This window comes from Cebus imitator, unplaced genomic scaffold, assembly GCF_001604975.1.
Source record: "Cebus imitator isolate Cc_AM_T3 unplaced genomic scaffold, Cebus_imitator-1.0 Scaffold187, whole genome shotgun sequence".
Lineage (NCBI taxonomy): Eukaryota > Metazoa > Chordata > Mammalia > Primates > Cebidae > Cebus > Cebus imitator.
This window is the reverse complement of record NW_016107502.1, coordinates 2,089,922-2,103,670: the sequence shown is the minus strand read 5'-3', so window position 1 is coordinate 2,103,670 and position 13,749 is coordinate 2,089,922. Positions and strand designations below refer to the sequence as shown.

The 13,749-nt window shown below is 54.7% G+C and overlaps 2 protein-coding genes across 3 annotated transcripts in view; both read left to right on the top strand.

The window, feature by feature from the left end:
• Window positions 1-6,855, top strand: part of NCAPD2 (non-SMC condensin I complex subunit D2) — a 36,718-nt gene extending 29,863 nt beyond the window's left edge. For both annotated transcript variants that reach the window (XM_017546129.2, XM_037744846.1), the window contains 15 exons: window positions 394-527; window positions 854-986; window positions 1,073-1,157; window positions 1,231-1,398; window positions 1,656-1,828; window positions 2,519-2,630; window positions 2,710-2,833; window positions 2,915-3,070; window positions 3,415-3,592; window positions 3,685-3,779; window positions 4,244-4,324; window positions 4,515-4,698; window positions 6,041-6,167; window positions 6,272-6,427; window positions 6,666-6,855. In XM_017546129.2, the coding sequence (XP_017401618.1) occupies window positions 394-527; window positions 854-986; window positions 1,073-1,157; window positions 1,231-1,398; window positions 1,656-1,828; window positions 2,519-2,630; window positions 2,710-2,833; window positions 2,915-3,070; window positions 3,415-3,592; window positions 3,685-3,779; window positions 4,244-4,324; window positions 4,515-4,698; window positions 6,041-6,167; window positions 6,272-6,427; window positions 6,666-6,751 (1,992 nt within the window). In that variant the 3' untranslated portion in view covers window positions 6,752-6,855. The remainder of the gene's footprint in view (window positions 1-393; window positions 528-853; window positions 987-1,072; window positions 1,158-1,230; window positions 1,399-1,655; window positions 1,829-2,518; window positions 2,631-2,709; window positions 2,834-2,914; window positions 3,071-3,414; window positions 3,593-3,684; window positions 3,780-4,243; window positions 4,325-4,514; window positions 4,699-6,040; window positions 6,168-6,271; window positions 6,428-6,665) is intronic.
• A 2,670-nt stretch (window positions 6,856-9,525) lies between these two features.
• GAPDH (glyceraldehyde-3-phosphate dehydrogenase) lies at window positions 9,526-13,446 on the top strand. The gene is made up of 9 exons (XM_017546143.2): window positions 9,526-9,613; window positions 9,917-9,963; window positions 11,595-11,694; window positions 11,774-11,880; window positions 12,009-12,099; window positions 12,191-12,306; window positions 12,392-12,473; window positions 12,668-13,080; window positions 13,185-13,446. The coding sequence occupies exons 2-9, from the start codon at window positions 9,935-9,937 to the stop codon at window positions 13,252-13,254; spliced, it is 1,008 nt and encodes a 335-aa protein (XP_017401632.1). The 5' UTR covers window positions 9,526-9,613; window positions 9,917-9,934; the 3' UTR covers window positions 13,255-13,446.
• Window positions 13,447-13,749: the final 303 nt, after the last annotated feature.

The window sequence follows — 13,749 nt, the reverse complement described above, 5'->3', positions numbered from 1 at the left end:
TGTAACTGAGAGAGTGTTGATACCATTGGCAAAATGAAAAGGCCAAGGATGGATGATGGCTTCCATGTTAGACATGTCAAGTTTGTGGTAACGGTAAGAAAATCTGTTAGAAATCTCCATACTTGGAACTATGGACCCACATGGAACTCAAAAGGTCGGTTTTGGTATGTCACTTGAATAAATACAGTTTTGAAGGCATGAGAGTGGAAAAGTAGAGAATGGAAAGAGAAGGGCCTCAAGCCCCTGCTTTACATTTTGAGCGACCTCTTTCTTTTTCCATTCCTAAGTGTTACTTTTGTCCACTTCAGGTTCTCAATATAATCTTCAGAGAAGTGGACCAAAGATCAAGGGATTGTTATTTTTTGGCTGAAGCCTTTTTTCTTTTCTCCTTAGCTCTGTGAGTTTGTGCAGAAGGATGAGGTGAAACCAGCAGTGACCCAGCTGCTGTGGGAACGGGCCACCGAGAAGGTCGCCTGCTCTCCTCTAGAACGCTGTTCCTCTGTCATGCTTCTTGGCATGATGGCACGGTGAGGCTCCCACCCCAGCAGGCAGTGGGGTGGGAGAGCAAAGGAAGGTTCTGAGAAGGCTCCTTTTCCTTCAGTCATCACAGTGAGGCCCAGCTGAGCTCTGCTGTGAGTTAGCCACCTAAATGAAAAAGAAAATAGAGGACCAGCCCTCCTGCCTAGCAGAAGTAGTGGGATTCAGTAAAGCACCAGGACCCAAGGGGCTGGCCCTGTGTCAGAGCCTCCCTGTAGTGTTCCAAGGCTCTAGACACTGTGTCGGGTGCTAGTACCTGTCCCTATTGGTCCTTCCCCCCATAACTGCCTTTAACTCTGTGGCTTCCTTCCCCTAGAGGAAAGCCAGAAATTGTGGGAAGCAATTTAGACACACTGGTGAGCATAGGGCTGGATGAAAAGTTTCCACAGGACTACAGGCTGGCCCAGCAGGTATGCCATGCCATTGCCAACATCTCTGACAGGAGAAAGGTATGTGGGGGTGGTTCCAAACTAAGGAGAGTGGAGGTCCTCGTGTCCAGCCTGTACAAGCACCCACACTGTCTTGTTGTCCACAGCCTTCTCTGGGCAAACGTCACCCCCCCTTCCGGCTGCCTCAGGAACACAGGCTGTTTGAGCGACTGCAGGAGACGGTCACAAAAGGTGAGCTCTCGGGATAGGCCTTGGGCAGAGTTGGGCCCTTTGTTGCAGTGAACAACTTCTCCCTTCTCTACAGGCTTCGTCCACCCAGACCCCCTCTGGATCCCATTCAAAGAGGTGGCAGTGACCCTCATTTACCAGCTGGCAGAGGGCCCCGAAGTGATCTGTGCCCAGATATTGCAGAGCTGTGCAAAACAGGCCCTGGAGAAGCTAGAAGAGAAAAGAACCAGTCAGGAGGACCCGAGTAAGTGGGCAGGGGCTGACCTACTGCGGCAGCCAGCTTCTGTTTTCCTACAGGGCCGGGAGCCACTGCCACCACCACTTCCTACAACAGCTCTTGTTTGTCCAAGTTGAAGTTGGGCGAGTTCCCACCCTCATCTCTTACTCCTTCACTGGTTTGAATAGCATGTGATCAAGGGGAAGATCAGTAAAAACCAGATTCAGGCTTGATGGGACTTACAGATGTTTCTTCGCCCTGCTTTCCCTCTCCTTCTCCTCCAGAGGAGTCTCCCGCAATGCTCCCCACTTTCATGTTGATGAACCTGCTGTCCCTGGCGGGGGATGTGGCTCTGCAGCAGCTGGTCCACTTGGAGCAGGCAGTGAGTGGAGAGCTTTGTCGGCGCCGAGTTCTCCGGGAAGAACAGGAGCACAAGACCAAAGATCCCAAGGAGAAGGTGTGTGACTGTCCTAAGCACTTCCCAGATTTATTTCATTACCTCAACTCAGAACCGAGCTGATCCCGTTCTGGCAATCTGCTCCTCTGCCATTACATGAAGCAAAGAATTTCTGCCTCTCTGTGGCTACTGCCCTAGGAAAGAATCATGTGAACACGATGAAACTATCAGTGATCACCCAGGAAAGAAAGATTTAAATAAACGCAGAGTGTGGCGTTAGAGACCTCAGCATAAAATAGAGGCTTTTTGTCTGAGGCAGGCCGCCTTTTCCACCAGCCTTCATTACTGGCCCGGCCCCACTGGGGCCTTGTGGTCTCTCCACTAGAGGCAGTGATGTCTTGCAGACAAATAAGATACAGAGCCTTGCAGCCCTGGAAAAAAGTCTGACCTTCTCTGTGACTTTGAAGCATTGTCTGACATGATCCATCTGTTTACCCTATATAGGAAGTTATGTCTTCCATGAGGAAGAGGTGTTGAAACACGCTTTGGCAACTTAAAAACAAAAACAGGGACCTCATTGTTTCCCTGTTTAATTCAGGAATGCTTTCTCTTTACAGACATGTTTGGTAATTCCCTAAATGCTTTTGTAGAATTTACCTTTCTTCACATTGTTCATGCAAAATAAAGTATGGGCTGGAATCAGAAATGTTGTCTCTACTTATCCATGGTCCCTGGCTTGATTCCTTTTAGAATGCAAGCTCTGAGACCACCATGGAGGAGGAGCTGGGGCTGGTTGGGGCAACAGCAGACGACACAGAGGCAGAACTGATCCGCGGCATCTGTGAGATGGAACTGTTGGATGGTAAGAAAAATTGCTGCACTCAGCAGCTTCTCCCCAACTGAGATAACTTGTCCCAAACCTGCAGTTATTCTTCCAACAGGCAAACAGACCCTGGCTGCCTTTGTTCCACTCTTGCTTAAAGTCTGCAACAACCCAGGCCTCTACAGCAACCCCGACCTCTCTGCAACTGCCTCACTTGCCCTTGGCAAGTTCTGCATGATCAGGTAGGCCCTGGGGTTGCTATCACCTTCTCAAGGAAGATGGGGATGAGATGGCTTCCATGATGACCCTCTTCTTGCCCCTAGTGCCACTTTCTGCGACTCCCAGCTTCGTCTTCTGTTCACCATGCTAGAAAAGTCTCCACTTCCCGTTGTCCGGTCTAACCTCATGGTTGCCACTGGGGATCTGGCCATCCGCTTTCCCAATCTGGTGGACCCCTGGACTCCTCATCTATATGCTCGGTAAGAGACCCCTCACAACATGGTGGCAGTTCCCCAGAGCTCCAGAGTCTGTTCAGTGTGAGAATCACCAGGACTCTTCCTCTAGGCTTTGGCATCACCTGGAACATCTGCTCGATACTTAACCTAGACAGACCCCTGGCTAAGAGTCACCCCAGTGGGACTGACATTTCTGGTTAGAAGCTTCACCTCTTTCCCTCACTCCAGCTTTCAACTCTAGACAGCTTTCTGACTGCTTCCGGAGTGGCGTAGCATGGGGTAATTGATTCCTGCTGAGGGCCTTTTCTACCAGTGTTAGGCTGTAGTCCAGAGGTCTTGGTCCCCACAGCCTGCAATTCCATTCCTAGCCTCCGGGACCCTGCTCAGCAAGTGCGGAAAACAGCGGGGCTGGTGATGACCCACCTGATCCTCAAGGACATGGTGAAGGTGAAGGGGCAGGTGAGCGAGATGGCGGTGCTGCTCATCGACCCCGGGCCTGAGATTGCTGCCCTGGCCAAGAACTTCTTCAACGAGCTCTCCTACAAGGTGAGAGGCAGAGAGGCACTGAGGGCTTGCTGCAGAGGGAATATGTGGGTCACCTCGTCTCTTTAATTAACATGGCTCTGTCTGTCTTACAGGGCAACGCAATCTATAATCTCCTTCCAGATATCATCAGCCGCCTGTCAGACCCTGAGCTGGGGGTGGAGGAAGAGCCTTTCCACACCATCATGAAGTATTGTTCCCTGGGCGGTTGGGGCATATTTTCCAGTTAGCAGGGGCTTAGGAAGCAGACACACCTGTATTTGAATTCCGCCTTGGCTACTTTTTAGCCGAGCAGCCTTCTGCAATAACTTAGCCTCTCTGTGCCTATTTCCACTTCTTTTGAGGCTGATGATACTTAACTATTAGTTCTTGAAAATATTAAATAAGATAAAGTTCCTAACATGGTGGCAGGCATACAATAGCACTCACTACATAGCAGCTGTTCGTGTTAATTTCCATTCACAGTGAAAATTCCTGAGGTGGGGGGTCCTTCTCTGCTGAATGGGACAGGGCAAGGGGAGTGGTGAGGCAGGCAGGGGCCATGGCAGAACATCAGAGAAGACAGACTGGTGCTGAGGAGGGTCCGCAGTTGGTCTTAGTGGATGGGAGAGCTGGCCCTGGGCCATCACACATCCTTGTCTCCCCTTCCTGCAGGCAGCTCCTCTCCTACATCACCAAGGACAAGCAGACAGAGAGCCTGGTGGAAAAGCTGTGTCAGCGGTTCCGCACAGCCCGGTATGCTGCCCTCCCTGAGACTCCTTTGTGCTGAGAGGGGCCCTGCAGGGGAGAGAGGCCTGTCCCCTACCCTGTCGGTCTGTCCCCCATTCTCCCCATGTTATCCCTGGGACTGGGGAGGCTGATGGGGCAGGTTGAGCCTTTGCTAGCTGCATCTCAGAATTCCTCACAAAGCCCTTCCTATCTGCAGAACTGAGCGGCAGCAGCGGGACCTGGCCTACTGTGTGTCACAGCTGCCCCTCACAGAGCGAGGCCTCCGCAAGATGCTTGACAATTTTGACTGCTTTGGAGACAAACTGTCAGATGAGTCCATCTTCAGTGCTTTTTTGTCAGTTGTGGGCAAGCTGCGACGTGGGGCCAAGCCTGACGGCAAGGTGAGTGGCCCGGGACACTTCAGCGCCTGTCGGGTTCCCACGTCTGCTGACCCTAGGCAGCGTCCTAGCTCTTGCAGTCGCGTTCCCGTCCTACTCATCCCCAGCTTGGTTGCAACCAAATTGCCAGAGTGACCCAAAACCAGATCTGTCTCTTGATTTTTTTTTTTTTTTTTTGAGACAGAGTCTTGCTCTGTCACCAGGTGCCAGGCTGAAGTGCAGTGGCGTGATCTTGGCTCACTGCAGCCTCTGCCTCCCAGGTTCAAGCAATTCTTCTGTCTCAGCGTCCTGAGTAGCTGGGACTACAGGCACGTGCCACCATGCCCAGCTAATTTTTATATTTTAGTAGAGATGGGGCTTCACTGTTTTGGCCAGGATGGTCTTGATCTCGTGATCCACACACCTTGGCCTTCTGAAGTGCTGGGATTACAGGCGTGAACCACTGTGCCTGGCCCAATTCTTTTTTTTTTTTTTTTTTTTTAATTCCAAAAACACAACCAAAGCAGCATCTCATCCAATTCTTCTTTGTTTTTAATAGATTTTTTTCAGAGCAGTTTTAGGTTCAAAGCAAAATTGAGCAGAAAGCACAGGGGGTTCCCATCTACCCCTTGATCCTACACCTCACAGCCTTCCCCACCTTCAGTATCCTGCACCAGGATGGTCCACGTGTTACAGTTGAACCTACATGGACACATCATCTCCCGAAGTCATGGCTTACATTGGGGTTCACCATATGGAATGACATGCATCCACCATTTCAGTATCATACAGAAGAGTTTCAGCGCCCTAAAAATCCCGTGCTCCACCTGTGTATCTCTCTCCCCACAACCCCTGGAAACCACTGATTTTTTACTGCTACCATCGCTTTGTCTTTTCCAGACTGTATCATTGGAATGAGACAGTATGGAGCCTTGTCAGCCTGGCTTCCTTTACTTAGCAATGTGCATTCAAGGCCCTCCATGTCTTTCACGGCCTTGTTTCTTTTTAATCATAGAAGTAACTGTGGCCGGGCGCAGTGACTCACACCTGTAATCCCAGCACTTTGGGAGGCCGAGGCAGGCGAATCATGGGGTCAGGAGTTCAAATCCGGCCTGGCCAACATGGTGAAACCCCATCTCTACTAAAAATACAAAAAATGAGCTGGGCATAGTGGTGGGTGCCTGTAATCCCTGCTACTCAGGAGGCTGAGGCAGGAGAATCACTTGAACCCGGGAGGCAGAGGTTGTACTTAGCCAAGATGCTGCCACTGCACTCCAGCCTGGGCAACAGAGTGAGACTGTCTCAAAAAAAAAAAAAAAGTAGTAACTGTTTTCAGGCCTGCTCTGAATCTCCTTCCTCCCTCCAGGCTATAATAGATGAATTTGAGCAGAAGCTTCGGGCCTGTCATACCAGAGGTTTGGATGGAATTGAGGAGCTTGAGATTAGCCAAGCAGGTAGCCAGAGAGCCCCGTCAGCCAAGAAACCATCCACTGGTACGTGAGGCAGCCTGTGCTGGCAAGACCAGACCGGGCCCGCCCCTCCCGCAGGATTCATTTCTAAATTTCTTTTTAAAATCATGTCTTTCTACCTTTTCTAGTTTCTAGGCACCAGCCTCTGCCTTCTGCAGCCTCAGACAGTGACTTTGTCACACCACAGCCCCGCCGTACTACCCGTCGCCATCCAAACACCCAGCAGCGAGCTTCCAAAAAGAAACCCAAAATTGTCTTCTCAAGCGATGAGTCCAGTGAGGAAGGTATGATGCTTCCGCATGTCCCCCACCCCGAAGGCACACAGCTAGGGTGTGGAGAGCTGGTTTCCTTGGGACCTGCTATGGGGGCCGCGTGTAGATGCTCTGCCCCACGCCCCATAAGGCCCTCCCCTGTACAGCTTGGATTTTATTTCTGCATTGTGGCGTACAATTGTTCTCTGAAATCTATTTTTCACCATCTTTGTGACTCAGCTTTTTCTTACTCCTCTAATTCTTTGCATAGATCTTTCAGCAGAGATGACAGAAGAGGAGACACCCAAGAAAACAACCCCCATTCTCAGAGCATCGGCTCGCAGGATCAGATCCTAGGAGTGGCCTTGCCCATTCCTGACCTCCCTGTGCAGGGTATCTTGTACGGTGACCTGGAATTCTAATTCTGTGCCCCTTGTAAAATACTTGTCTGTCTCCTTTTTTTAAAAAAATATGCAGTCTTTAAAATGCAAGGCCTTTCTCTTAAATTAGCCTAACTGAACTGTGTTGAGCTGCTTTCACTTTGGAATATATGTTTGCCAGTCTCCTTGTTTTCTAATGAATAAATGTTTTTATATACTTTTAGACATTTTTTTCTAAGCTTGTCTTTATTTCATATTTCACATTAGCCCAGATTCATGCAGCAGAGAGGGTTAGCAGTCCAGAGAGAGATGAGTGAGCCTGGAGTCCTAGGGCCTGTCCCGGGATCGCAGATGAGCTTCCTGCCCATCACTGCCAACTTTCCCCTCTCAACCTCCCGGCCTCTCTGGGGAGAATTATGCAGTGCCGAGGCTCCAGATCAGTGCTTCTCAACTGGGGGTGATTGTGCCTGCCAGAGAACATTAGACAACACCTGGGGACCTTTTTGTTGTCACAGCCTGGTGGGGAAGAATGCTACCAGCATCTATTTAGCCAGGGATGTTGCTAAACACCCTACAGTGCACAGCTCGGCCCCTCAACAAAGAATTACGTAGCCCAAAATGTCAATAGTGCCACAGCTGAGAAAACCTGCTCTAGACCAAGGGTTGCTTTCCTCCGTGTGCCCCACCCTCCCCCTACTCGTGTTCCCTAATCCCATCTCCAAAAGTTGGCAGCAGACGGGGCCAGGCTGGTGGAAGTTCAGGTCATGATCCCCTCCAGCTCTGCAGGAGACATGGTCTGTTTCCTGGCACTCCTAACTCTTCCCAGATCTGCAGGGGGCACGGGCTATGCTGCGGAGCCGGCTGTCCCCTGAAGCCTGCCCACCCCTTTCCAGCTCCCCAAGTCTTCTCTGCTGAGTCACCTAGAACGGGAGGCTGTGAGAGGGCTGTCGTGACCAAACTGGTGCCTCTGCTGTCATGACAACAGCATGCTACGTCAGTAGTGCTCCTTGGGCACTGAGCTCCCACTTTTGCGGGGAGGAGAGGACAGTAATGAAAAATGACAAGCATGAGGCAAAGGGGAAGATGGCGCCTCGGAACCACGCTTGGGTGGCGCAGGAGCATGGAAGTGCTCTTAAGGCTCTTGATGGGAAAGGGTTAATGGTCCCAGTTGCAGGAGTAGTTGAGTCAGAGATTCAGAGGTGGGGCTTCCTCCGCTCCCCCATCCCACCCCTTCCACCATTAGGGACCTTCTTGCCTTGCTCTTGCTACTCTTCTCTGGGTGATCATCGTGAAAAGCCCACACCAACCATGCCAGTGCAGCCAGACGAGGACAGCCCGGCTCTGGGTCCTAAGGAGGGATGGCAATCCCAGAAAGGCAGGGACAGGGACCAGAGTCTTGTGCGTGCCTTTTAAGCAAAGATTATCACTAGGCTGGCTAAACTTAGCAACCAGCTTTTAGCTAGAAGGGCAGGGGGCTGGTGTCAGGTTATGCTGGGCCAGCAAAAAGGCCCGGGATCCCCCCTCCCAAGCACCTGCTGATGGGCCAAGGCCACCCCACCCCACCCCACCCCCTTCAAATCCTTCCATCCAACACTCACAAACCTGGCCCTCTACCCTCCTAGGAGGGGAATGGATCCCCTGTGTGAAGGGGCAGGGGGCTCTTCCCACCGTGTGCCCAAGATCTCTTTTCCCACTTTTTCCCTCTTCTTGACTCACCCTGCCCTCAATATCCCTCCGCCGGCGCAGGCAATGAAGGGGCGTCCCTGGCTCCCGGCTTGCCTGCACGTTCCAGGGCTGGGAGGGACTTCCGCCCTCACGTCCCGCTCTTCGCCCCGGGCTGGATGGAGTGAAAGGGACACTGTCTCTCACCCTGGGCAGCACAGCCCACAGGTTTCCAGGAGTGACTTTGTGGGAGGCCTGTGGGCCCCCACCAGCCATCCTGTGCTCCCCCTCTGCCACAGCCCGGGGAGAACCGCCGGTGCACACAGGGCCTGGATTGTCTGCCCTAATTATCAGGTCCAGGCTACAGGGCTGCAGGACACTGTGACCTTCCGTTCACAAACCTCCCCCTGAAGCCGCCTCCCGAGCGTCCTTCCTTCCAGGTCCCCACCGCCCAGTGCCCAGCCCAGCCTCGGTCCCAGAGAGGCCAGGAGCCAGGAGATGGGGAGGGAGAGTGGGGGCTGGGAAGGGCCCGCCGAGGCCCACGGACCCCTCCTAGGCCTTTGCTTCAGCTTTCCGGTGTCACTACCGCAGAGGCTCGAGGAGAAGTTCCTCAACTTTCCCGCCTCTCAGCCTTTGAAAGAAAAGGGAGAGGGCCGGCCGCGTGCAGCCCCGAGCTGTGCTGGGCTTTGGCTCCAATTCCCCATCTCAGTCGCTCCCAAAGTCCTCTTGTTTCATCCGTGCGTGAAAGGTTAGCGTCCCTGGCTCCCCAGGGCCCCCGTCCTCGACTCCCTAATCTCTTGCCTGCCCACAGTCCAGTCCTGTAGGAAACAGCACCGATCACCTCCCATCGAGCCAATCTCAGTCCCTTCCCCCTCTCCGCCCGGGCCCACACGCTTGGTGAGTGCCCAGTTGAACGAAGCAGCTGCTGGAGTGGGGTGGGGTGGGGGCGGGGGGGGGGGAGAAAAAAAAGCGGGCCCGACTACTCGCGGTTTTACGGGCGCACGTAGCTCAGGCCTCGAGCCTTCGGGCTGGGACTGGCTGAGCCGGGCGGAAGGCGGGGTTTGAGTCACCGCCTGCTGCCACGCCCCCCGTTCCTATAAATTGAGCCCGCATCCTCGCGCTGCGCTCTCTGCGCCTCCTGTTCGCCGGAAAGCCGCATCTAGTCTCCCATCGCCAGGTGAAGCTCGGCGGAGAGGACCCCGGGAGGCTTGGGACGGCCTGAAGGCGTCAGGGGCGGGCGCGGGCCGAGTGCGCCGCTGCGGGGTGGGCGCGGGCCGAGTGCGCCGCTGCGGGGTGGGCGCGGGCCGTGTGCGCCGCTGCGGGGGGGCCCGGGCCCGGGCGGCCTCCGCATTGCAGAGGCGTGCGGAGGACGTGTTGCGGCGCGGGTTGGGCATGGAGGCTTGAATGGGGGGGGGGGGCGGGGAGAGGCGTGGGCGTCGGCCGGTGCGCTTGGCCCTCACTGTCCTCTCCTTCCGCGCAGCCACATCCCTGAGACACCATGGGGAAGGTGAAGGTCGGAGTTAACGGGTGAGTTCGCAGGTGGCTTGGGGGCCCTGGGCTGCGGCCGCCCCCGAACTGCATCCGCGAGTCTTGCCGGCCCCGGGTCTTTGCAGTCGTGTGGGGGTGGGGTGGCTGTGCTCCCCCAAGGAGAGCTCAAGGTCAGCGCTAGGACCTGGCGGAGCCCCGGACCCAAGCTGTGGCGCCCTGTGCAGTTCCGCCCCTGCGGCGCCATCTGCCCGGAGGCTTCCTCCTCTCGTGCCTAGGAACCGGAGGTCCCCACTCCCGCCCGGGATCCCTTCCGACCCAGACCCCTAGCTGGGGCCGCTTTCTTTCCTTTCGCGCTCTGCGGGGTCACGTGTTGCAGAGGAGCCCCTCCCCCACGGCCTCTGGCACCGCAGGCCCCGGGATGCTAAGTGCGCAGCGGGTGCATCCCTGTCCGGAGGCTGCGCCCTGCGGTCGAGCGGGCGCCATGTTGCAACCGGGAAGGAAATGAATGGGCCACCGTTAGGAAATTTTGCCGGTGACTAACCCAACGCTTCTGCCTCGGTGGGTGAAGTCGCCTGTGCCGGGGAAGTCAGGTGGAGCAAGGCTTGCCGGCCACTGATCCGCAAGCCCGATGTCTCCTCTGGGTGATGCTTTTCCTAGATCATTCTCCTGTAAATCAAAGAAGTGGGTTTATAGAGGTCCTCCTGTGTCCCCTCCCCCCAGAGGTGTGGCTGTGGCTTGGTGACTAGCTGGGGGAGCTGAGTCATGCATGGGGTTGGAAAAGGACATTTCCACTGCAAAATGGTCCTTCTGGCGGTGGCCCCATCCTGCGGCGGCCGCTCACCTCATGGCCCCGCTCTTCCCCTGCCAGCCTACCATTGACCCGACCCCAAAGGCCAGGCCGTAAATGTCACCGAGAGGATTGGGTGTCCCGGAGCCTTGGGAAACCTGCCCTTTTCCCCATTCCGTCTTCCAGAAACCGGATCTCCCACTGCACCCTGGTCTGAGGTTAAATATAGCTGCTGACCTTTCTGTAGCCGGGGGCCTGGGCTTGGGTTCTCTCCCATCCTCTTCTTCCCATGCATATACACATACCTGTTGGTCCCACGCCTGATTTCTGGAAAAGAGCTAGGAAGGACAGGAAATATGGCAAATCGAAGCCCTGGGACTAGGGGGTTAAACAGCTTTTTCCCTCATCTCTGTCCCTTTTGTAGGAGGGACTTAGAGAAGGGGGTGGGCTTGCCCTGTCCAGTTAATTTCTGACCTTTACTCCTGCCCTTTGAGCTTGGTGATGCTGACTGTACAAGTGTTTTCTCCCTAAAGGGTGCAGCCTGAAGCTGAGCCAGGCAGCAGCAAGTATTCCTGGGGCATAGATAGTGGGGTGATGAATGCCATTTGCTAAGCTTGTGCCCAGGCTGTGGGTGGCAGTGCCCCACATGGCCACTTCTCCAAGAAGGCCTTTCCATGACCGGGGGTGTTGGGCAGCAGCGGTGCCTTCATTTGGAGCCATGCTGTAAAGCTAGGCCAACCTGGCAGGCAAGCTCAAGGGAGATAAAATTCAGGCCCTCCTAGGAGTAAGAGTATGCTACATTCACCCTCTTAATGGGGAGGTGGCCTGGGGCCGCTCACACACCCTGGGAATCTTCCCCTCCTTATGTCTTCTTGTCTCTTAGATTTGGTCGTATTGGGCGCCTGGTCACCAGGGCTGCTTTTAACTCTGGTAAAGTGGATATTGTCGCCATCAATGATCCCTTCATTGACCTCAACTACATGGTGAGTGCTGCCCCAAAGCTGGCGTGGGAGGAGCTGCCTGGCTGATGGGCAGCCCCTTCATACCCTCGCATGTTCCCAGGTCTACATGTTCCAGTATGATTCCACCCACGGCAAATTCCATGGCACTGTCAAGGCTGAGAACGGGAAGCTTGTTATCAATGGCAATCCCATCACCATCTTCCAGGAGTGAGTGGAAGACAGAACGAAAGAAATGTGCTTTGGGGAGGCAGCTAGAATGGTGTGCCCCCTCTTGGGTCTAGGGTAATCTCATGTTTCTCAATATGGTCCTGTCCCTGTCTCCCCCACCCCCATAGGCGAGATCCCTCCAAAATCAAGTGGGGCGATGCTGGTGCTGAGTACGTAGTGGAGTCCACTGGCGTCTTCACCACCATGGAGAAGGCTGGGGTGAGTGCACGAGGGCCCGCAAGAGGGGAAGCTGACTCAGCCCTGCAGAGGCAGAACCCAGGTTTGTAACTATCTACTTTCTCTGCTGTAGGCTCACTTGCAGGGGGGAGCCAAAAGGGTCATCATATCTGCCCCTTCTGCTGATGCCCCCATGTTCGTGATGGGCGTGAACCATGAGAAGTATGACAACAGCCTCAAGATCGTCAGGTGAGGAAGGCAGGGCCAGTGGAGAAGCAGCCAGCCTGGCACCCTGTGCATGTGCTCCCCTAACTTGCCCCTCCTCCCTCTGCAGCAATGCCTCCTGCACCACCAACTGCTTAGCGCCCCTGGCCAAGGTCATCCATGACAACTTTGGTATTGTGGAAGGACTCATGGTATGAGACGCCGAATGGGACTGACACTCCTGCCTTTCTCATCCAGAATTGGCTCCTCCCTGCCAGGGCATACAACCCTGGGGGTTGGGGGGTTCTGGGGACTGGCTCTCCCATAATTTCCATCCAAGGTGGGGAGGGAGGTAGAGGGGTGGTGTGAGGAGCGCTCTGCAGGGCCTCACTCCCTCCTCTTCCAGACCACTGTCCACGCCATCACTGCCACCCAGAAGACCGTGGATGGACCCTCCGGGAAACTGTGGCGTGATGGCCGTGGGGCTCTCCAGAACATCATCCCTGCCTCTACTGGAGCTGCCAAGGCCGTGGGCAAGGTCATCCCTGAGCTGAACGGGAAGCTCACTGGCATGGCCTTCCGTGTCCCCACTGCCAACGTGTCAGTGGTGGACCTGACCTGCCGTCTGGAAAAACCTGCCAAATATGATGACATCAAGAAGGTGGTGAAGCAGGCGTCGGAGGGCCCCCTCAAGGGCATCCTGGGATACACTGAGCACCAGGTGGTATCCTCTGACTTCAACAGCGACACCCATTCTTCCACCTTTGATGCTGGGGCTGGCATTGCCCTCAACGACCACTTTGTCAAGCTCATTTCCTGGTATGTGGCTAGGGCTGGAGTCAGGCTCTTAAAAAGTGACGTGGGGTCTGGCGCCCTCTGGTGGCTGGCTCGGAAAAAGGCCCTAACAACTTTTCATCTTCTAGGTATGACAATGAATTTGGCTACAGCAACAGGGTGGTGGACCTCATGTCCCACATGGCCTCCAAGGAGTAAGACCCCTGGACCACCAGCCCCAGCGAGAGCACGAGAGGAAGAGAGGCCCTCACTGCTGGGGAGTCCCTGCCACAGAGTCCCCCACCACACTGAATTGCCCCTCCTCACAGTTTCCATGCAGACCCCTTGAAGAGGGGCCTAGGGAGCCCCACCTTATCGTGTACCATCAATAAAGCCCCCTGTGCTCAGCCAGTTCTTTGTCCTGTCTTATCCTGTCTAGGGCCGAGGGGAGGGAAGCTGGGCTGGTGTAAGATGAGACATTCTTCCTGGGAGGGACCTGGTACATCCCCTTCGAATTGAGAGTAGGGCCTCCAAACAACCTTGCTTGCTTCGAGAACCATCTGCTTCCTGTTCAGAGGTCTGAGTGCTACAGGAAGCTGGCACCACCGCTTGAGAGAAGCCCTTTTTCTCTCCCTGCTCCAGACCTAGGCTATCTGCTGTTGGCTGAACATGGAAGAAGCTATTCTTTGGGCAACTTCAGGGAGGGTGACTGGT

Bases quoted from the DNA above. Each gene is read 5' to 3' on its own strand.
- GAPDH (XM_017546143.2), top strand. From the start codon at position 9,935: ATGGGGAAGGTGAAGGTCGGAGTTAACGG. The intron at 9,964-11,594 runs GTGAGTTCGCAG...CTTGTCTCTTAG, and splicing joins GTGAAGGTCGGAGTTAACGG to ATTTGGTCGTATTGGGCGCC. The intron at 13,081-13,184 runs GTATGTGGCTAG...TTCATCTTCTAG, and splicing joins TTTGTCAAGCTCATTTCCTG to GTATGACAATGAATTTGGCT.